At 43.0% G+C, this 19,416-nt stretch overlaps 1 protein-coding gene across 1 annotated transcript in view; it reads left to right on the plus strand.

Annotated features, from left to right (window-relative positions):
• Window positions 1-19,416, plus strand: part of LOC102945628 (maestro heat-like repeat-containing protein family member 1) — a 67,070-nt gene that overhangs the window by 11,855 nt on the left and 35,799 nt on the right. Inside the window, exons 6-23 of the mRNA XM_027820480.3 lie at window positions 1,365-1,457; window positions 2,508-2,662; window positions 4,623-4,763; window positions 5,244-5,342; window positions 6,063-6,141; window positions 6,285-6,395; window positions 7,172-7,245; window positions 7,578-7,700; window positions 8,276-8,338; window positions 9,111-9,255; window positions 10,244-10,287; window positions 10,778-10,937; window positions 12,254-12,306; window positions 12,881-12,988; window positions 14,267-14,383; window positions 14,793-14,903; window positions 16,545-16,700; window positions 18,443-18,571. Of these exons, the coding sequence (XP_027676281.2) occupies window positions 1,365-1,457; window positions 2,508-2,662; window positions 4,623-4,763; window positions 5,244-5,342; window positions 6,063-6,141; window positions 6,285-6,395; window positions 7,172-7,245; window positions 7,578-7,700; window positions 8,276-8,338; window positions 9,111-9,255; window positions 10,244-10,287; window positions 10,778-10,937; window positions 12,254-12,306; window positions 12,881-12,988; window positions 14,267-14,383; window positions 14,793-14,903; window positions 16,545-16,700; window positions 18,443-18,571 (1,961 nt within the window). The remainder of the gene's footprint in view (window positions 1-1,364; window positions 1,458-2,507; window positions 2,663-4,622; window positions 4,764-5,243; window positions 5,343-6,062; window positions 6,142-6,284; window positions 6,396-7,171; window positions 7,246-7,577; window positions 7,701-8,275; window positions 8,339-9,110; window positions 9,256-10,243; window positions 10,288-10,777; window positions 10,938-12,253; window positions 12,307-12,880; window positions 12,989-14,266; window positions 14,384-14,792; window positions 14,904-16,544; window positions 16,701-18,442; window positions 18,572-19,416) is intronic.

The following is a 19,416-nucleotide window of genomic DNA, read 5'->3' on the forward strand; positions in this document are numbered from 1 at the left end:
CATTTTCAATTAAAAATTTCTGGTTTTGTGAAGTTTGGGGTTTTTTTTTTCTGAAAGCTTAAAATTTTCGGGGTGCGGGGAGAAGCAGGATTTCAGAAATCTCAGCCCTACACCATTCACTCCTGAAGGAGCTTCCTCTCATCCTCTTAGGGATACATTGTCCATAGCCTTATTGTGGCTATGTCAGTGGTGGGAGGGAGTTTGGGCTCAGGAAAATCATAGTACTTGTGCTTGGTAGAGTGCTGCGGCTGCTTTCTCCACACACCACCCGGGTTGCAAATGGCCCCAAAAGGAACATGGCCCTGTCCCACCTCTGCACTGGACTGCAGAGCTGAGTAGGCTGCACCATCCAAAGGGACAGTGCAGTATACATGCTCCCTCCTCAAACTCCTTTGGGTCAGTGCAGCTTCACACTGCCTCCACCACAGGCATATGCCTTAAAGGTACAATCTGGCCCTTGTGGTGCAAGGTAAGTCCTGTACCCTTGTGTTTTTACACTTTCATTCGGTTTAACTCATGCTTTTGGCTGCAGCAGGAGCACTAGTTTGGCAGAGACCATATCATCCAATGATTAATCTTGGCTTCTTGCAGGAGCCACTGACAGCTAGGAAGGTTGGGGTCTTGAAGTGCTTGAGGGGAAGGATCTGCTTCTGGGGCCAGGAAAGGAAGCTTTTGAAGGAATGGGAGGCGGAGGGATCCATTGGCTACTGTTGGGGAGTGCAGAAAGAGGTGGAAAGCTATCTTGGTGAGAAGGTGTAGTATAGATGCCTATGTATATAAGGACCCACAATATCTCCTGGACCTACACAACCGGAGACCCTCCTTCTGCTCTCCCTCACCTACACACATTTCCACTACAGATTTATTTTTTAGATTCTTGCAAACATCATTTTCCTGTGAAAATATTGCATTCCGTAAGAGTTTCTTTCTGAGAGGCGATCTGGGTATATTTCCAGGCCACAGTTGGAAGATCTGTAGTCTATAGCCAACCTTTGTCCTCTGTATGTTAATAGATAATGAGGGGAGAGCCCTTCATGTTATAGTGTTCCTGACATTTGGCTTTTTATAAAAACTACTTGCTGGAGAAGTTGTTTGTCAAGGTATCAGCCCACTTGGAACTGCTCACAAGTAACAACTGCTTGTAGCTTGAGCTACATCTATCAAAAATGCATAGAGTTGTGTATCCCTTTTACATATGGGATATGAAACACACACTCCATTGCTCTGCAGTGGGCTTGACAGGCAGATACAATTCCCTTAAGCAAATATCCCTTCATCCTGTACTGAAGATGAATCCCACAGGACAAAAAGGAATGTTTCAGCTGGAAACAAAGGTGATTGTGTTTTCCTTTCCTTTCTTCCAGTAATGGCACCCTATATAGGTGCAATGTGGGACTGTGTCCTGCCAGCCCTGCCCCTGGTCCAGTCAGAAGAATATATGCTGATATTTAGTGATGGTGAGAATTTCAAGTTTCCTTGTATTTTAGGGATTTTCCCTTTCCCAGGTCTGGATCTCATTTCCCACAGACTTCTTTTTTTGACTTTATGATGCATCAAGAGGGAGGAGGGGAGCGGAGAATTAGCAAGTGCTTGCCTGAGCGCAGGGAATGCAGTTCTGCCTAAACTTATACAATAAGGGGAGGGGAGGGGAAGCTCCTTATACCCTCTTCTTCCCCAACTGAGATCCAGCTACTATTGACCCCTAGCTCGCCTATATGTTTTCTTAGGCCAAGGATGAAAGAGAGTGGAGAGATGAGGCAGAGGAAGTAGTTGAATATACAGGTCAGAGAGGTCTGGAGAAGAGAGTCCAAGGGAGATTTTCAAACATCAGGAAGGATATATTGAATTGCGTACAGAAAGGTGGCTAGGGAAGTCAGTGGAGATTGACAAAGCATGGAGCCATGATTAGGAAGATTGTGAATGTGAAAGAGGATGAAGATAATATGCTCCTAATGTCTTGGAAAAGAGTCATTTAGATTCAGTGTCCAGGGTCAGATTCTGAAACCCTTTCCTCTCATTGTTGCATCACTGAAGCCAATAAGCCTATTCCCATGAATGTGTACCTGTCACGGGGAGTGAATATTCCAAAATCACTTCCTCGGTGCTTTGATTTTGTTCTGTATGTAACGTTCCTGAGGCAGGTGCATTGATCCATCATTTGTTTCTAATTTCAGAGGGAAATCCTCAGTCAACGAGACTCTTTTATCAAGTGAGCTATGGGGTCTCAGAATTGTCATGTATTTTTTTCTCTGTAGTGCAGAGTGGCTAGGCCCCGTTTCATGTTGACTATTCAACTTGCAAAGGCTGAATCATGTAAACATGTCTGGGATCTCCAGCAGAGTTTGGAGGGGAGTAGCTATCAGTTCCAGGAAGGTGGTTTTCCAAATTGAATTTGTGAACAGGGTGGATGTTCTTTATTTCAATTATGGACCCTGCAGAACTTTCCAAAACTATGCTGATTATTACCAATTGTGAAGTAAAATACAATTCTTTGGCTCTCCGTGCAGTACTAAGAGAACTCTCCAGGTGTGCATCAAGGTACCTGGCACAGCCACCACAGGGAGCTGAGGAGCTGGACATTACCAGAGAAACTGCAGCTGCCAAAGCCTATGTGACTTTCTTGGTGCTCTTCAACAAATGGTTCCCAACTGCAAAGGGAAAGGTGAGAAGAGGAAATCCTGGGCATTGTGCATTTTTTAGTCTGTGTGTAGAATTTGGAAGGTGAATCTGTACAGGTGAAAGGAGTCTGAAAGCCAGTGCTATAGGTTGAATTGCCTATTTATCTACAGAACAGCTATAGCTTGGGTGACAGCAGGACAAGCTTTCTTCACATCTCTCTCTGCCTCTGAAAATGTGGCCTCATTCTTGATGTGGAAGAATCCACCATGGGAGAAAAAAAGCAGGGTGTGAAGTCAGTGAGGATGGGCTAGGACACCCTTCTGTTTCTAAAGGCTTCCTGATTTTCTGCAGGAACTGAGCATTAACTTTTTGGGAAAAGACATTAAGTTTCTAGCCCTAATGGTACTGAAGATCCAAACATGAACCAACATGGGAGTTGTCAGACAGACAGCTTAAAACAATACCTCTGTGAGGTTTTAGCTGTCCTTTTTAATCTTATCTGGGCATTATCACTGAAACCTAATCATGACTGTTCAAATGTCAACATTGTTAACTATTTCAGGATTGATAATTTTAGCAGAAACATTCATCTGACATGCTTATCAAGAGTAGTTGGACTATAGGTGACGCAGGTAGGTTTGATTGACGTTTTCCTTTATAAGACAGGTTTTCAATTGCTAAAAACTTTGCCAAACTTCAGCTATTTAGGCTAAAATTTGCTATGCCAGGAATTTGAATTTTTCTTTGAGATGGGGTGGGAGCAGGAATTTCAGCAAAAATGGTTCAGCTGTTTCTCAAAACAAGTTTAGGGAAAATACATTTTTCCCATGGTGAAAAAATACTATCGTTTCAATGAAAAGCTCTAGAGAGTCTATGCTTTGGAGCTAGAGGTTGAAATGTTGCATGGGGGTCAGTCTGCTGTCAGAGCTGTGCCTGTTCCTGTTCTTGTGAAAATTTACCCAAATTTGGCCAAGTTCTAAGCCTGTGAAAGTCTCCGTGAATGGAGCAGGTGTCCTGTAGGAAAAAATCCTGGGGTCCTGTGATTGTCATTAAAGACTGTTTACAGAGTGTATACATACAAGAAAGCAGAATTAGGGTTGCACACGCTACCTTAATACTGGAATTTCCTAATTTTTTAGTGTTTTGGTTTGCAACCCTAACCTTCTTTTGTCATAAATGGAAATTAAAGTTGGAAAAGACCTGTTAGGTCATTTTATCTATCCCTGGTACCAATGCCAGGTTGTTCTCTATGCTGCCACCTCCCATGGGTTGTCTAATGTGAAATAACTTAAGCAATGGAAATTCTGTCACTTCTGCTGGACTGTTCCACATCCTGATAGCTTTCAACACTAGGAAGTAATTTAATAATTGTATTATTCCTAACTACATCCTAGGCTCTAAATTAGTCGCAGGGAAGGGATAAAGGGGACAACAGACATCATGAGGAGGAACAGAACAAAAGAGACCTGGGCAGAGGGATATGACAAGAGTTCTCATCATACTTTTCCTATTTTAGCTCTTGGAGGAAAATGAATTTACAAAGCACAGTAAATTGGGCAATGTTGCAAATATCAGTGAGGACACACAAATAATTGAAAGGACCCAAGATGCTAAAAATATAGGTAGCAAATTTCACTATCACATTCAACCTGGGAAAATGCAGGCATGGGGGAGGAGGGGCAAATAATCTGAAATGCTGATATTCAGTGGAGGAAGAATGTTAAAACAAATTTCAGAGTGATGATGAGTAAAACTAGCTGAAAATTTTACTGTGTAAAACAGCAGCTATAAGTCAATGTGACTTGACATTGGATACACAGACGCATCCTATCACAGACCTCAGAAGTGAGAGACCTTCTCTAGAAAGTTTTGGTGAGATATCGCTATTAAAATTGTAGATATTTCCAGGCACCTCAATGCTGCCAATACATGGACATATTGGTAACCATGCTCAATCTCACCTGGCAAAGGTTTATTCCTTCCCTTTTCTTCCTTCTGCGTAGGTGATGGAAGCCACACTGGATGTAATTGGCCAGCTGTTTTTCATCATGTCTATTCAAACACTGAAAAATCATCTTCAGTGTTTGATCACAGAACTCCTGCATCAGTATGAGACCAGGATACAACATTTTTATGTCACAGAGGTGAGCAATCCAAGGGTATGTCTGTGATTAGTGACTAGAGGAGTTAGATTGCTCTTCATTACCACAGAACCACTGCTTCCATGTTGTGAAGAGATACTGATTCCAAGCCGAGGCTTTGTCTGAAAGGAGCTGGGCAGGGACACATATCTAGAGTAAGGAATAGATGAGGAACTGGTTAGATATTTTGTAAAAAAAAAAAAAAAAAAAAAGAAAGAACAGAAGAAAACCTAAGAATAGGATACAACCAGTTGAACCACTGGCCTGATCTCAAATGATGGCAGGTGACAGATTCAGGGGCCTGTGGAATGAAGCATATGGTTTACTTCTTGTCCCTGGAGAGTCAGGAAGTACAGAGACAAGTGTGGGATAAATTCAGCCATTGATAGGATATGTGGGAAACCTTTCATAATTAGAAGGAGAGTTCCATAGGTGATTGGTTCAGTAGATAATTCCTTATTACTCTTCACTTCTTTACCACAGTGCTTGTGCCATCTTCTGGATGCTGTACTCTGCCACAGGAAATGGAGCAAGAGGTTGTACCATAGTCTGGACAATATTCTCAGTACTCTATTCACACAGGTAAGGAGGTTGACTCCAATCAGGAGTGGAAAATAATATCACTTTGCTCCAGATGTCACTCGTGGTCAGTAGTTGATTTTGCTCTTTGCAGTTGTCTGTTCCCCATCACTTTCCTGTCTCTTGTCATAGGCTGTTTCGTTTCTCAGATATCCTGAAGAAGGGTGAAAAATCTAATGTTTCTGCAGAGGGCTGTGAAGACTGAATATTTTAGGGATGATTCGACTTGCTATTCCATTGAGAGGGGAATGCCAGCTCCAAGGATGAAAGCACCCTTCTCTGTCATCACAGATCTGTCCCTCTTCATCTGCTGTTCTCTTCTCTATCACGTTGGGCACTGCCCTTCTCTCCCGCTCTCTATTCCCAGGTCAGAAAGTGGGTGCTGCTTTCTCCTCAACAGGAAAGGTTCATCACAGGACCTCTCTTGAGAATAAGAACCTAACAACCTCCCTTAGAGGAATTCCCTCTTCTGATGCACCAATCAGGGTCACACAGACTCCTGTTCTTCTGTCAGTCTCTGATATGTTTGTTAAGTTTTCCACTATCTTGGGGCACGCCTGTGGGGCTGAATGAAGCAAATATGCTCATTCTCTTTTAGAGGAGATGGTTTGTTAAACATTCCTGGGGTGTTGAAGGACCAGGTTTTCCAGCTTCTGTGAATGTTTCAAATGCTCCTTTGCTGTGGAACCATGTATCTGGGACAGGGATTTCTTCTGTTTTCAGGTCTGTGCTAAGTCTGAAATATCTGATACGCCAAGTAACTGGAACCAAACCTCTGCATTGCGAGCCTTCCAGGTGCTGGGTAAGAATAGAAAGAAACATTGAAATGAAATAACAGTAGCAGAATCTCAGATTCCTGACTCTTCTAAAAAACTTCATTTGGAAATGTGGTGGGTTTTCTTCCCTTTACATCACTTGTTATTAGTCAGACTTCTCTTCTGTTAGGTCCTATTTATCAGGAGGATATTATGGCTTTCCTCAGAAAGCCGATGGAGGGTGCAGAAGAGGTGGAGTGCACTGCAGCTCTCACAGTCTTGAGAGAAGTTACCCAGGAACGTAAGTAAGAAAGGAAGGCACAAGAGAAGAACTGCGGTGGGGGAGCTCGTCTGCCACTTGCTTATTTATACTAGCAAGTGCCATCAGCTCCTCCCTTTCATGGGTACCAAATGAACACACAAAAATGATGTGAATTATCAGCGTGCCTCTGACTGTCAACCCCAGGGACAAGGTCCTTTCCTGGCTGACTTCAATGGAACTGTGTCCCAGCTGAGACTCTTGCCCCAGATTTTTGGAGCCAGCCTCTTGTGTGCAGGGCACATTTAAGCTTGGCGTTAGAACTTTGTGTGTGAATGGCTGAACAATTTTATATTTGAAATCTGAATTCAAGCATACGTTCCCAGTCTTAATTCACGTTCACAGCCTTACTGATGTGTTAATGGTGCCAGATCCTCAGCTGGTATAAACCAACATAGCTCTATTGAGTCTCAGTCCGGCAGCAGGAGTAGGGTCAGGCAAAACAATCCTCCTCATGACAGGGCTGTCTCACTTGCTTAGAGGCTTACAACATATTGAAAAAGTCCCAAAATACCCCTGGCGTGATGCAATGCTACCATGCCATGATGGTGCATCATGAAGTGGTGATGTAATCTTACAATATGACAGTGGTTGTGCTTACATAACTTGTCTTGGAGGACAGAGCCTAAAAAGGAGTTAACCAAATGTTTATCTAATCCACAAAGAGGCAAGAATGGTGGTATAGGAAGTTAAAAAGAGTGAGGAGCTTCTTGTGATAGACTCCAGCCTGCTAAAGCCCCTGTCTATATTCCTTTCAGCTCCCCATATGGACAAAGTAAAAGACATCATGGTGCAATCTGTGGCTCTTCTCATACATGAAAACAACTATCAGGTAAGAGAACATTCAAATGTCTGGGAACAGACTTGTCTTAAGCTTCTAGGGTGGGAGATGGATTTATAGAATCACCAGTGTAACTAATGGGAAGGATTTTGCCTGTTGGGCTGGGGCAGGTTGTTTGCACTGTGGCTCTGACAACAGAGTTGATGCAGCTGCAGCTGCATTCTCTGATTTCTCATTTATGATCAGCAAGACCCGATCATCTACTTAAGAAGCACAATGTAAAAAACTCTACAGTGGGGAGGAGCATTTCAGACAGTACAGTTGTGGTGCACACTGGGATTTTTAAATATCATTGACAGTCTTCATTTGTGTGTCTTCTGGAGGTGAAAAGTCCTCTCTTGCAGCTGATTAGAAGTTTTGCACGCTGTGGGTATCTCACCTTGCCAGGAGGCAGTGTACTTGTGAATTTTCTCATTCGGCAGTGTGAACTCCCTGTCTGCACCATGGTAGGAAGCAGAAAAATGTCTCCCCTTATTTTTAATCCTCCTGGCCTCTTAACAATTATTGTTACCCTTTCCCTGGACCTTTCAAACTCTGCTATACCTTTTCCTACCATGAATGTATATATCACTATGTACCTTTGAAGTAGAAAATATCATACTATATTCTATATAATTTTCTGCCCCTTATTGCTGTCTTTACCAGTATCCACCAATTACATTTATTTAAGTTAAAGGGATGGTGTCAAGTATGTTCTATGCCAAAATGCAGGTTTTGGTTTTTGTAAAAACAAAAAATTACAAACCTTAATGTGAATGGGAATGATTTCACTTTTTAAAAATGTCAGTGAAAAGTGCTTTTGGGACATGGCAAGCTGGGAGAAGGAAGGGGATTTAATTGGGCATCAATAAGGGCTTCAGTGAAGTTTTCTTAACTGTGTTTGACTCAAATAATTATCTTTCAAACATTCCTCTAGATACCTGCAGTCATTCAAGCACTTATGCTATCCCTCTTCCCCTCCATCTCAATGTGGTTAGAAGGCAAATATATTAATGTGTCCTGATTTTTCATCTATTTATAGAAGCCTGAAGGTGACTGGGATGAAGAGGCAGTCCAGGTGTATAGTATCAACACCCTAAACCTGGTAAGCACGATTATACATGGACTGATCAAACTTTCCAGTAGTTCCACCCAAAGGGTTCTCCCTGACTTACTCACCTGCATGCACTAGCTGGGACATGCCTCAAAGGGATCTTCCTTCGGATGTGTTCCTCATGAGAATCATCTATATGCAAAAGAGCCCGGGTCAGTCATGAAGAGAGACGTATGTGATTGGCTAGGAAGAGAGGAAAGGAGTACCTTTGATCCTGCTAAGTGCTGAGTTCTTCTTGTGAGATGTTGAGTATGCTTAACTCCCTTGAATTTCCTTGGTATTTGAGGGTACGCATTAACTTACTAGAGGTGCTTAGCATACCAAAGGAATCAGGACCATAATGAGAAGGAAGAATCAAACAAAACTGTATAGATTTGGATGTGCTATTGTGGGAGGCAGAGAAAGGCAGTTCTATCTGCCATTAAGTAAGAGGTCAGAGTTCTGAAGTATTGGTTAAGAAGCAGCAATTTTTTCCCATTGATAAAAGAAAAGTCACAAGAGAGATGATGTTGCACGTGTAACGCCGACAGACCCCGGTCATTGGCAGGCGGGATTGAACCTGGGACCTCTGGAGCTAAATGCATGAGCCTCTATTGCATAAGCTAAAAGCCACATGGCTCTTAGCTAAGGCTGTACAGCAGACTCATTAATCTCTCTCTAAGTGATCTCAGTGCCACTACATGGGACAGAGCATCACACCCAAGAGGTGCGTGGGTTACACATGTATAAAGATATCCAAACCTATGCTGTTTGTTGCTTTCAGGTGCCCTGGAAAATGCTATTGCAGTTTCTGTGCCCTCTGGAGTATGTCAACACTTTCATCCCCATCTGCAAGACCTTGACATCTTTGTTCATAAAGTCAGGGAAAGGAGGCCTATCTCCTTACCTGGCGGAGTTACACAGACGACGTTAGTATCAGAACAGCTGCATTTAATTAAATCTCCTTCATAATATAAGATGTGAATGAAACTTTCTGCTGGAGAAGGTTACAGGACTGACACTAGTAAGGTACCTAGCCTGTTAGCAAGAGGCAATGCAATTCTTGTGGAATCTTCTCATACAGTCAGAACGCTTACATTATATATGGAAAGACACAAGCAACCAATGAAAGTGCTGCGTTTCATTCCAGTTTTCATACACTGACCAAAACTCTTGTCAGCATTCAAGTTTTGAATGCTAGAAATATATAAATAAAGAGCCTTATGAACAGGGAGATATACCTAAAAAGAAGCACAAGTGTACAAGGAAATTTCCCAGGAAGGTGAAAATCATGCCCAGCTATATTGGTTCTACTTTGAACTAGTTGGAGAGCAACAGTCTTTATTTGAGATCCTGAATAGGACTGTCTCCTACACTTCATATTTTTATTATAAAGTAGACTGGATTGAGACACCCTAAATAGCTAAAGGTGGTAAAACAAAGCTCAAAGAGGCATATAAATACTCTGGGGCTGCCATTTTATATGAAGACAATGGGGTTCAAAAGGTTCCAGAATCTACATAATTTTTTTCTGTTTTGCAAGCATCCTTTCTTGATAAAATTTTCCAACTCTGATGTTTTTTACTTATCCAGTTGTCTTTCCATCCAGTTACTTCTTGCTTCTTACCCTTTAAGTATCTTTAACTTTAGTGCTATGTGACTCATAGCAGGGATGCTGACGGAAATCTTGGACACCTGGCCAGATGTTTAAATGCTCTGTTTTATTATTGGCCATACTCACCTGTCCAAGAGTGACAAAACTGAGACTGACATTCTAACAAGTTAGAGAATGACCCTGTTGATCAGTAAACACTATCTACTGGTTAAAAACAATTGTTTAATCTCTAACTCGCAGCTCAGTGTGTTGCCACCAGCTCTTCTGTACACTCAATGAGCTTCTATTTCTTTTTATGACAGCGACTGAACTCCCAACCCCTCAGGCACTCCTGCTACGCCTTTTGGTAAGCAATTCTTCCTGTAACTCATCTATTTGGTCCAGGATACTTGAATTTAGTTCAATAATAAATTTTTAAAAAAATTAAAATATGTCATCTATGAAGCCAGAGTTTGCAGTGGTTGAGCCAGCTGAGCCTTTCTTAAATTGTACTGGATGGTGATGGCCAGTTACCATTTCCAAGGATAATCTCCCAGATCTTTCATTCAGATGTCTGCACATCCTGGCTGGATCACTTGGGGTCTCTGGTGATGACTGGTGTGGCAACAGGAAACTGAAAGCAGACCTCTGTGGCTATCCCTGTGAAATAATCTCTGACATGAGGGGGACCTGCAAATGCCGTTTATCCTATAAATAAACCTGTTCAAGACCACCCTGATCCCCATCCCAACAAAAGCAACCTTTTAAGAGACAAAATGAAGCATTATAGTTCAACCTCCCAACCGTTCCTTTTGCTGCTAGAGTCTTGAAATGAATGCTGGCTCTTCATTTTCCAGGTGATTTCATTGTATCCCTACAAAGATGGAGGCTGTGGGGTTGTTGCTCTCCAACTGTTGCATGCCCTCCACCCTCTCAACTCTCTCCATCCTGTGATGCATTCAGATTTGGGACAGTTGTGGATGGAGATGATTCCTGAGCTTATACAATATTTAGAAGGTAAGGAAGTGGGAAGTGGGTTCCCAGAACAGCTGATGTGTGTGACAGACTCTGAGTCAACTCTCCTGTTGATTCAGAGTGCACGTGCGTGGTCCCATGGAAGTAGTATGCATCTGTGTCAAGGCAGCTCTTATAGACTTACACAGTCCTGCTCCCGCACAAGTCATTTGAAGTTTTGCTTCTGATTTCAATGGTAGCAAGACTAGCTCATAGTGGTTTACCCAGCCCAACACACCACTGTGGATTGACATTTGCTCTTGAGTCAATACATTGTAATACAATCCATTTCTTCCAGCTTCACTGGGTTCAGGTCTCAGCCTAGATGTACAAATACACTTCATTCTTCCTATTGGCTTATGCTCCATTCTTGTTTCTTTTCCTGTTTGACTGGAGTTCTGGAGCGAGGCAGGCCAGAACTCCTTCTCCCCCTCCCCACCTCCTGAGTCCATTAGGGCTATTCTTTCCTAGTAGCCTTGGTTCCCTGAGTCAGATCTGGAAGGGAAGGAAAATCTGTTTGCCAACCTTGTCTTTTTCTATATTATTTAGCTAGAATCAAATCCTGAGGCCCTTAGTCCTTATTCAGGCTCTCACTGACTTTTCAACAGGAATTTTCCCCAAGTAACAATGTGGTGGAGTGTGGGGGAGAGGGGCGAAAGGGTCATAACTCTCTAAATATAGCCCCTGCCATTCTTTTAGACTGCTGAGGAGAGGAGGGAATATGGTTTTAATTTGTCTGCAAAGGGATTAAAACTGAGATGTTTCAGACGAGTGAAAGGGAATTAGGCACTCAAATTCCACTGAAATTCAATGGAAATTGGGCACTTAGCTTCCCTAGGCTCCTTTGAAAATCCCACCTTTAAAGCCCTTGCTGTTTTGCCTGCAAATGCCAGCTGGCAGTATCTCCATCACCTTTGATAACTTTTTCATAGATCCACAGATATTAAGGCCAGAAGGGACCATTTGATCATGTTGCCTGACCGCCTGTTTAACACCGAAAAGAATTCCACCCAGTTACTCCTGTATTGATCCCAATAACTTCTGCTGAGCTAAAATATGTCTTTAGATCAAGACTGGATGCCTTTCTAGAAGACATCAACTGATGGAGAATCCACTACTTCCTTTGGTAATTTGTTCCAGTGGTTGAATACTTTTATTGCATACAATCTGTGTATGCTGATCGCCAAGCTAAAGCACACATCCTAGCTGATACATCTCACTCTGTGCTGGTATCTGGAGTCTCCATTATGTCTTGCTGAGCCAATCTGAACAGTGTTCAAAACACTTTTGCTGACAAGCTGCATTTCTGCCTCTTCCAGCACATAATGAAGGAACTCTGGAAGAGGAGAAATGGAAGGACAAGCTGCTTCAGGTAACATTCATCCTCTTGAGGGGCCTTTAGCTCTTCGACGATGTGCCTATTGTGTTCCACCTATGTTCAGCACGTGTCTGTACTACCACTGCAGGATCATCTGCCCTTGCCAACTGTGTGCATCCGCATAGCAACAAAATCATATTTGTGCATCCACATACAGCAGATTTTACAGCAATGATTGTAGCAGTGCATTCTGGGATTCCTGAAGCATCCTATTTTCCTCACTGCCCTGGGGAAAGAGTACCCTGCACTGGGCCAATATCCAGTGAAACATACTTTGCTCCGTGTACTGGGCATGGTTATGCTGGTTAGCGGGACATGGGGGTAAAGGTCAGTCTTCACCCTACACTATTTCTGAAGTATCTGGTACTGGTCATTGTTGGTGACAGAATACCAGACTAAATCGGTTTTCTAACCATTCCTCTGTTCCTAATGTCTTGCATCAATAAAAGACCCTCTGACTAGCTGTCTCTAAATATCGAGCTATTTGCATACTTTGAAAATAGGTAGCAGTGAGTTTGAAGAGCTGTAAGTATTCTTCCTAACAGACTTTCTCCCTACCCCTGATCAGCTTTTAGAAAGGTCAGTGGAAGCCATTATGGATGATGCATGGTCCTGTGAGCTTGCAAATGAGATTCTTGTGAAAAGCAAAAGCTATTCTCAGAGGCCCCAAGATAAGGTCAGTTCTGGGTATAATGAATAGGAGTGAAACAACAAATGTAGTCTACCTGTGTTAGGAGAGGTTTCTGGGGAGATGAAAGTATGCAGGACTGGCTGGGTTACAAGGTGCCCAGGGTCAGTGTTTAAGAAATACATATTAGAGCTCTTTCCATGGGGATCTGTAAGTTATGCAGCATTAGAACAACATGTTCAAGGAGGCAGTTGTCCCTGATGGCACCAGAATACCTGACACAGTAGAATTCTACTTCCGGTCCTGTGTGTCAAAGCCCTGATCCAGCAAAGCCCTTAGGCACATGTTTATTTTTCAGCACATGTGTAGGCCTCTTGATTTCACCATCAAATTTATATGGAAAAACCTACAAAAAACACAGGATTATTTGTTAGCGAAAGTGGAATTAATATTCTCTGTTAGAAGAATTTTAAATTCCCCTTTGGCTTCCATTGACTTCAGTGGGACTACTCAGATATTTAAAGTTGAGCGTGTGCTGCCGTGCTTTGCTGGATCGAGGTCTAAGTGACTACCCTCTCCTCATTCCAGTGCCTTTTTAAAACACACTTCTGCCATAAGTCTTGGGTGGTGATCCACCCCAAAAGTGTATATTGAATATTGTGTGCTGCAATGGGACTACCAGAATAGCTCCTAATATCCCAGCATATATAATCTACTCTTTGTGGGCAAATTATGCTTCTCAGATGTGGTATTCCCATTATACTGTCTTCTCTTCTACGGTTCTCCAACTATGGGGCCAGATCCTCAAATGGTGTAAAATAATGTAGCTCCAGTGAAAATAGGAGCAGCTGGTGCTCATCACTTATTAGACTCTGATTTAGGTGCCTAAATATGGATTTACAAGTCTAATTTTAGGTACCCCACTTCTTAAAACCTCAGCCTTAGTAAACAGATATATATGATCATCTGGGCAGCCTCCAATCTGAAGGCTCTCTCTGGATCATGGTCATTTGCAGTTCCTGAAAACAGTGACCTTCCAATATAAGATGTGTGAAGGGCACCAAAATCTTTATCTTGCAACGATATAATGAGCCCTGCTGGGCATTTTAGAGCTGAGGGAGGTCACACTGTAACTGGCTCTAATTAGTGTTCCAACAGATATCACAATTCTTTACTCATAGCCCATAATGATATGAAGTTCTTTCAAATATATAAAAACACCAAAGAAATTATTTTTTTTTATATACTGCATACAGTGAGATCTAAAATGTATTAATGGGCAATAATCATTCCCCTCTATCTAATGATAATCCTGTATTTTTATAGATTTTCCCATATAAATTTTATGGGGCAGTCCTACGGGCATCAAGAAACAGAGATGTGCTGAGGGAGTACCTCAGCATTGTACTACGGACTTCTCAGCAGGAGGAAGCTGAGAGAGAGGTGAGGGAAATGGAGTGGTCATCAATTAATCTCTGTGGAGAGAGAAAGGGACTAATGAGAATTTCCATAGACTGGAGAGGGGGGCATAGAGATAAATGGAAGAGTGACCAAATATCTCTGTGTGAACTAGAATGGGAGAAATTATGTAATCTTGGAGTGGAGGAAGGGAAAGGAAGAGGAATATAAAGACTATCAAAGATCTGTAAGCAGACTAGGGAAAGGAGGAGAGTAATGATGGAGGAGATAGCCTTTGCCTCCCCTATATGAATGGCATAGAAGGCCCCTGGTGCTCTCCAAAGCTTGGGAAGGGATGTGGAAGGGAAGTCTGGGTGGTGGAAAGGTTGGGGTGGAGAGTAGAGGAACAAGGAAAGGGAAGTGTTCCATACTGAAGCATGACTCTGTGTTTTAGGGAATTGCTTCTGCCATCAGTCTCGTAGCTACCCGCCACCTCAAGGACACCTTGGTGGTGCTTCAGGAATTCATTAACGTTGTGAACCCAGATGAAAGCTCACCCAGTGAGGTACAGATAACATGTTATTTTACTGTGAAACCATGGCTCAAATGTGGCTTGCAAAGCACACAGGTTTCTCAGACTCCCCTCCATCCCTTCTTTTCAGTGACACTTCTGGGGTCATCTGTACTTGTTTAAAGTTACAGAGGAGAGTGCTGCCTTTTTCCAGTAGGAATTACGTTTGTAGAAGAATGGGTTGCACTACCTGATGACATGCGATCTTTTAGTGAGAGACCTGTGACCACTTCTGGGCTCAGGACAAACAGCTGCAGGGCCTCCAGTCTGGTGGGAGGAAATAAAAGGCCTTCAAGTGGGGCACCACCTGCAGTAGACTCGTTCAGCACCAGCAGATAGGTCACGGGTGATTAAATCAAACAATCATCCCCCATCAGGCCTACCTTCCCTCAGGGAGGCTCTGGTAGGCGACAGTCTCCCCTGACTGAGCTGTACTCTCCCCTTTTAATATCTTGCTCTGGACAGACAGCAGGGGGGAAATGTGTTGCCTCATGTCCCACTAGACACAGAAGATTCTAAGTCTAAGTAACTTTCCCCTTTAACCCTTCCCTCCAAGCCTGACACCTATTGCAGGTATAGTGTGTCCGGGCGAGGGATGATTGCATCCACAACCCCTCGTTTATATGCCCCGTCACAGACCCTCTTGGAATGCAAATGTACAAGGTGGGAGAGTTAAGGTTGTTGTGGGAACCTGAATTTTCTGCATTTGTGTGATTTAAAATCTCTGCCTTCATTTTGCAATAATGTCGCTGATTGATACAAACTGTGGGTCCAATTCTGCAAAGGCTTGTTCATGAGAGTAGTGTGTTCTCCAGGGGCTTTGAAAAGATTATTCAGGTGAGTAAAGGACTGCAGGAATGAATTCTGTAAAATGTGGCAAATGAGAAATGTTACCCCATTGTCTTGGAGGCCGCTTGAATGTGCTGGAGTTACAGCCCCCCACACAGGAGAAGATGCTGCTTAGCTTTCCCCTGTTCCAATATTTAAACTTCTGTCTCCTGAAAGAGGGTGGCACTGACCCAACATCAGACAAAATGGATCACTTGGGCCACACAGCTCTGTCTGCTGAATATGTAGGCAGAGTAAATGTGGTCATCTAAACACAGTTTAGTTCTGAAGTCTTTTTCCCCCAGCTCATCACTAGGTCAAGGGAGAGCTCATTCCGACCCTGCTTACACAATGGATATTTCTCTTGAAATATCACATCTGTTGTAAATTCCCTACTTGAAGTTTTGACTCAAGAGTGGGATGTCCTTTTAAGAGAGAGACTAGATTTGCTCTAGTTCAATCACAAGTAATTGGCCTCAGTAGAGTTCACTCATGTGGCAAGGAAGAATAATTCCCTCCTCCACTGCAAGAATCACTGGGTGAAATCCTATGGCCTATGCTATGCAGAAGGTCAGACTTGATGATCAGAATGGTCCCCTCTGGCCATACAGCCTATCAATCTCAGCTCTTCTGAGAACCTCTCCTTCATCTGCAGGTTTTCTCTTACCTATAGACAATTTTCTGGCACCGAATATTTGGACAGTGGAGCAGTTCTGTTGGGGGCGGGGGAGGAGAGAGAAGGGGCTTGTCCATGAGAGAGAATTATCTGGAAAGATGAGTTTGCATTTATCTCCCTTTCCACCACAGGATGCACAGCAGAGTAAGTGGAGTATGGCATCCAGCACCCTTCACCTTTGCTATGACCAGGTGGCCAAGGAAACAAAGGACAACATCCTTCCCTGGGTGGACCACATCCTGTCCCAAATGTTATACCATTACTGCTGCCACACTGCCTCAGCCACGGTACTATGAAAGTGGACCTATTTCTATGGATGCTTTTCTCCTCCTTAAGCATTAGAGTTCCTGGGGTGCAGCAATCTTTGTTTTGGGCTCAGCTTGTCTCTACTAGGAAAGTGACAGGAAACTATCTGCTGGGACACCATCCCATCATTGCTTCTGATGTGGATGTTCTAGAAAGGGGTCCCGTAAGGGCCCCATATCTGCATTGCATCCACAGCATAAGAACACAGGGATTGCCATAATGAATCAGATTAGTGATCCGTCTAACTAATTTTTCTGATTCTGAAGTAACACTTGCTGTTCTATAATACCCAAGATCTTTCCTTTTTTAAAGATAGTAAGAGTTCTTTCAGCAGAACAAGAATTTCTGGTTTGGTGTTTTTTGGTGTTTGAAAAACCGCTCCAGAAAAAGGTAAGGTACAGTTACCAGGTCCCTTCCCTCTACACTCCCTGTGCATCTCCTTTGTGTGTTTTCAGATGTTTCTGAGACTAGTAGATGAGATTGGCAGTAACCTTTTCTAGCAAGGTGGGTTTCTGAAGTGTTGTCTAAATATGGTGATCTCACTTGGTCATGAGAACTGGAATCAGGGAGAAAGGGGGGATTTTCTGAGATTTGCCTTCTCTGCATGTCATGGGAACAGAAGGAGGTTTGTCAGATTCTTGGTCACATGATCTGATGTAGGATGTAGAAAATGTCTCTCTTTCCATCTGAGCATGGAAAGTAGGGGGATGTGATCTAATGGATATTTTTATAGGTATGGTGACAGCCCGGTTTCAGGCTGTTCCCTTCTTACTTAAATTAAATGGAAAAGTTTACCTCTGGTGTAGCTTTTGATTTTTCAAATTCATATTCCAATGGTTAGAGTGATTGTTATTACCATACATGGTGGGTTACAGCCTTAATGAAGTGTTCTGTTAATCATGATAATTAAAACAAATGATACTTGTATAAAGATACTAAATACATATGGGCCCCTCTTTATGTTCCTGTATTTCAGTGTGTCATAAGGTCTCAACACATAATAGTTATCCTTGCTTCTGAGTTCAGGCAATGAGAACAGATGTTGAATATCAGTTGGGTAGGGAGAGAACATTTCTTAGGCTATGTTTACACTAGCACTTTTGTCGGTAAAACTTTTGCCCGTCGGGGTGTGGGGAAAAAACATTCACATGACTGACATAAGTTTCAGCGACAGAAGTGCTGGTGTGGACAGCGCTATGTCGGTAAGAGACACTCTCCCGCTGACATAGCTACCACCGCTCATTGGCGGAAGCTTTATATGCTGACGGGAGAGCTCTCTCTCGTTTAGTATAAAGTGACTACACGGGAGACCTTATAGTGGCACAGCTGCGCCACTGTAAGGTCTCTAGAGTAGACACAGCCTTAGAACGTGGAACAGGCAGGATGGGTAAGGGACAGTATCTCATTATAATATGTTTGACATGAGCACTCTAAGGCCCTATCTAGACTAAGATGTAAAGGCCTGATGTTAGCTAACTTGGTCTAATTAACATCTTGTAAAACCCTAGCCTAGAGAAAGTCATGTTTTAGAGTGTGAATAACTGGTTGAGTTAAGGCCTGGCCCGGGGGGAAGGTGTAAACATTTTACTCTACCAGTAGAAGCTAGCTAGCTGGATCTAACATCTCACCTTTATTCTAATCTAGCCACGACCTAAACTGCTTTATTTCTCCTGTGTCATTAATGCACTAAACTGCCTTTCTCCCCATTCCTGGTGGGATTTAGCACCTAGGTCTGAAGCTGAGCTTTCTGAGGTCAATGGCTGCATTCACCAGAACTGTTGGCAACATCGCCCAGAAAGCAAAAGAAGCCCATGAATTCTCGCAGAAAGCCGTGATTGTGGCATTCATGGTGGTGAGTAAAATATACAAATCGGGCCAAATTCAGCTCTCATTTACAGTCTTAGAGTAACCCCACTGAAATCAGTGGAGTTAATCATATTTTACACCCTGGAAACGAGTGCAGAATCTGGCCTAGGGTCTCTATTCGTTGGGCCATTATAGAGAACTCTGAGCAACACTGGCAGTAAAAAGCTGGGCATGATGGAGTTTATATACAAAGCTCCCACACTTTGAGCACATGGCAGCCGTACACAGAGCTCTGGCACTTTGAATCAATGACCCCTGCTGGAACTTGGTTGCAAGGCTGGTCCAAGCACATATGGGATCTTTCATGGTCCCACTGATCCACTTTGTCCCCACTTATAAATATAATTGTCATTTTATTTCATAGTAGTCCATACATCCCCTATAAATCAGGGCAGTGACTGGAGGTAAGGCTGATATGTGTATGTGGCAGCTTGGCTGGGGGTGCAGAGAGGTCAGGGTGGTCTGGTTTGGAGGATGAGAGGTGCGGGGACAGGAAGAGGAAGCAGTAGGCAGCATGAAGTGGTGGCAGTGTCAATGAGCACAGTGGACAGTCAGGCCTAGTGGTTAGAGTAGGAATGGCTAGCCAAGAGTCAGAGCCAGGACTGTGAGCCAAGAATCAGAACTAAGTTACCAGGAGTAAAAAGAAAAGGAGGACTTGTGGCACCTTAGAGACTAACCAATTTATTTGAGCATAAGCTTTCGTGAGCTACAGCTCACTTCATTGGATGCATACTGTGGAAACTGCAGAAGACATTATATACACAGAGACCATGAAACAATACCTCCTCCCACCCCCCTCTCCTGCTGGTAATAGCTTATCTAAAGTGATCA

The sequence above is a fragment of the Chelonia mydas genome, chromosome 3, assembly GCF_015237465.2.
Source record: "Chelonia mydas isolate rCheMyd1 chromosome 3, rCheMyd1.pri.v2, whole genome shotgun sequence".
Classification (NCBI taxonomy): Eukaryota; Metazoa; Chordata; order Testudines; family Cheloniidae; genus Chelonia; species Chelonia mydas.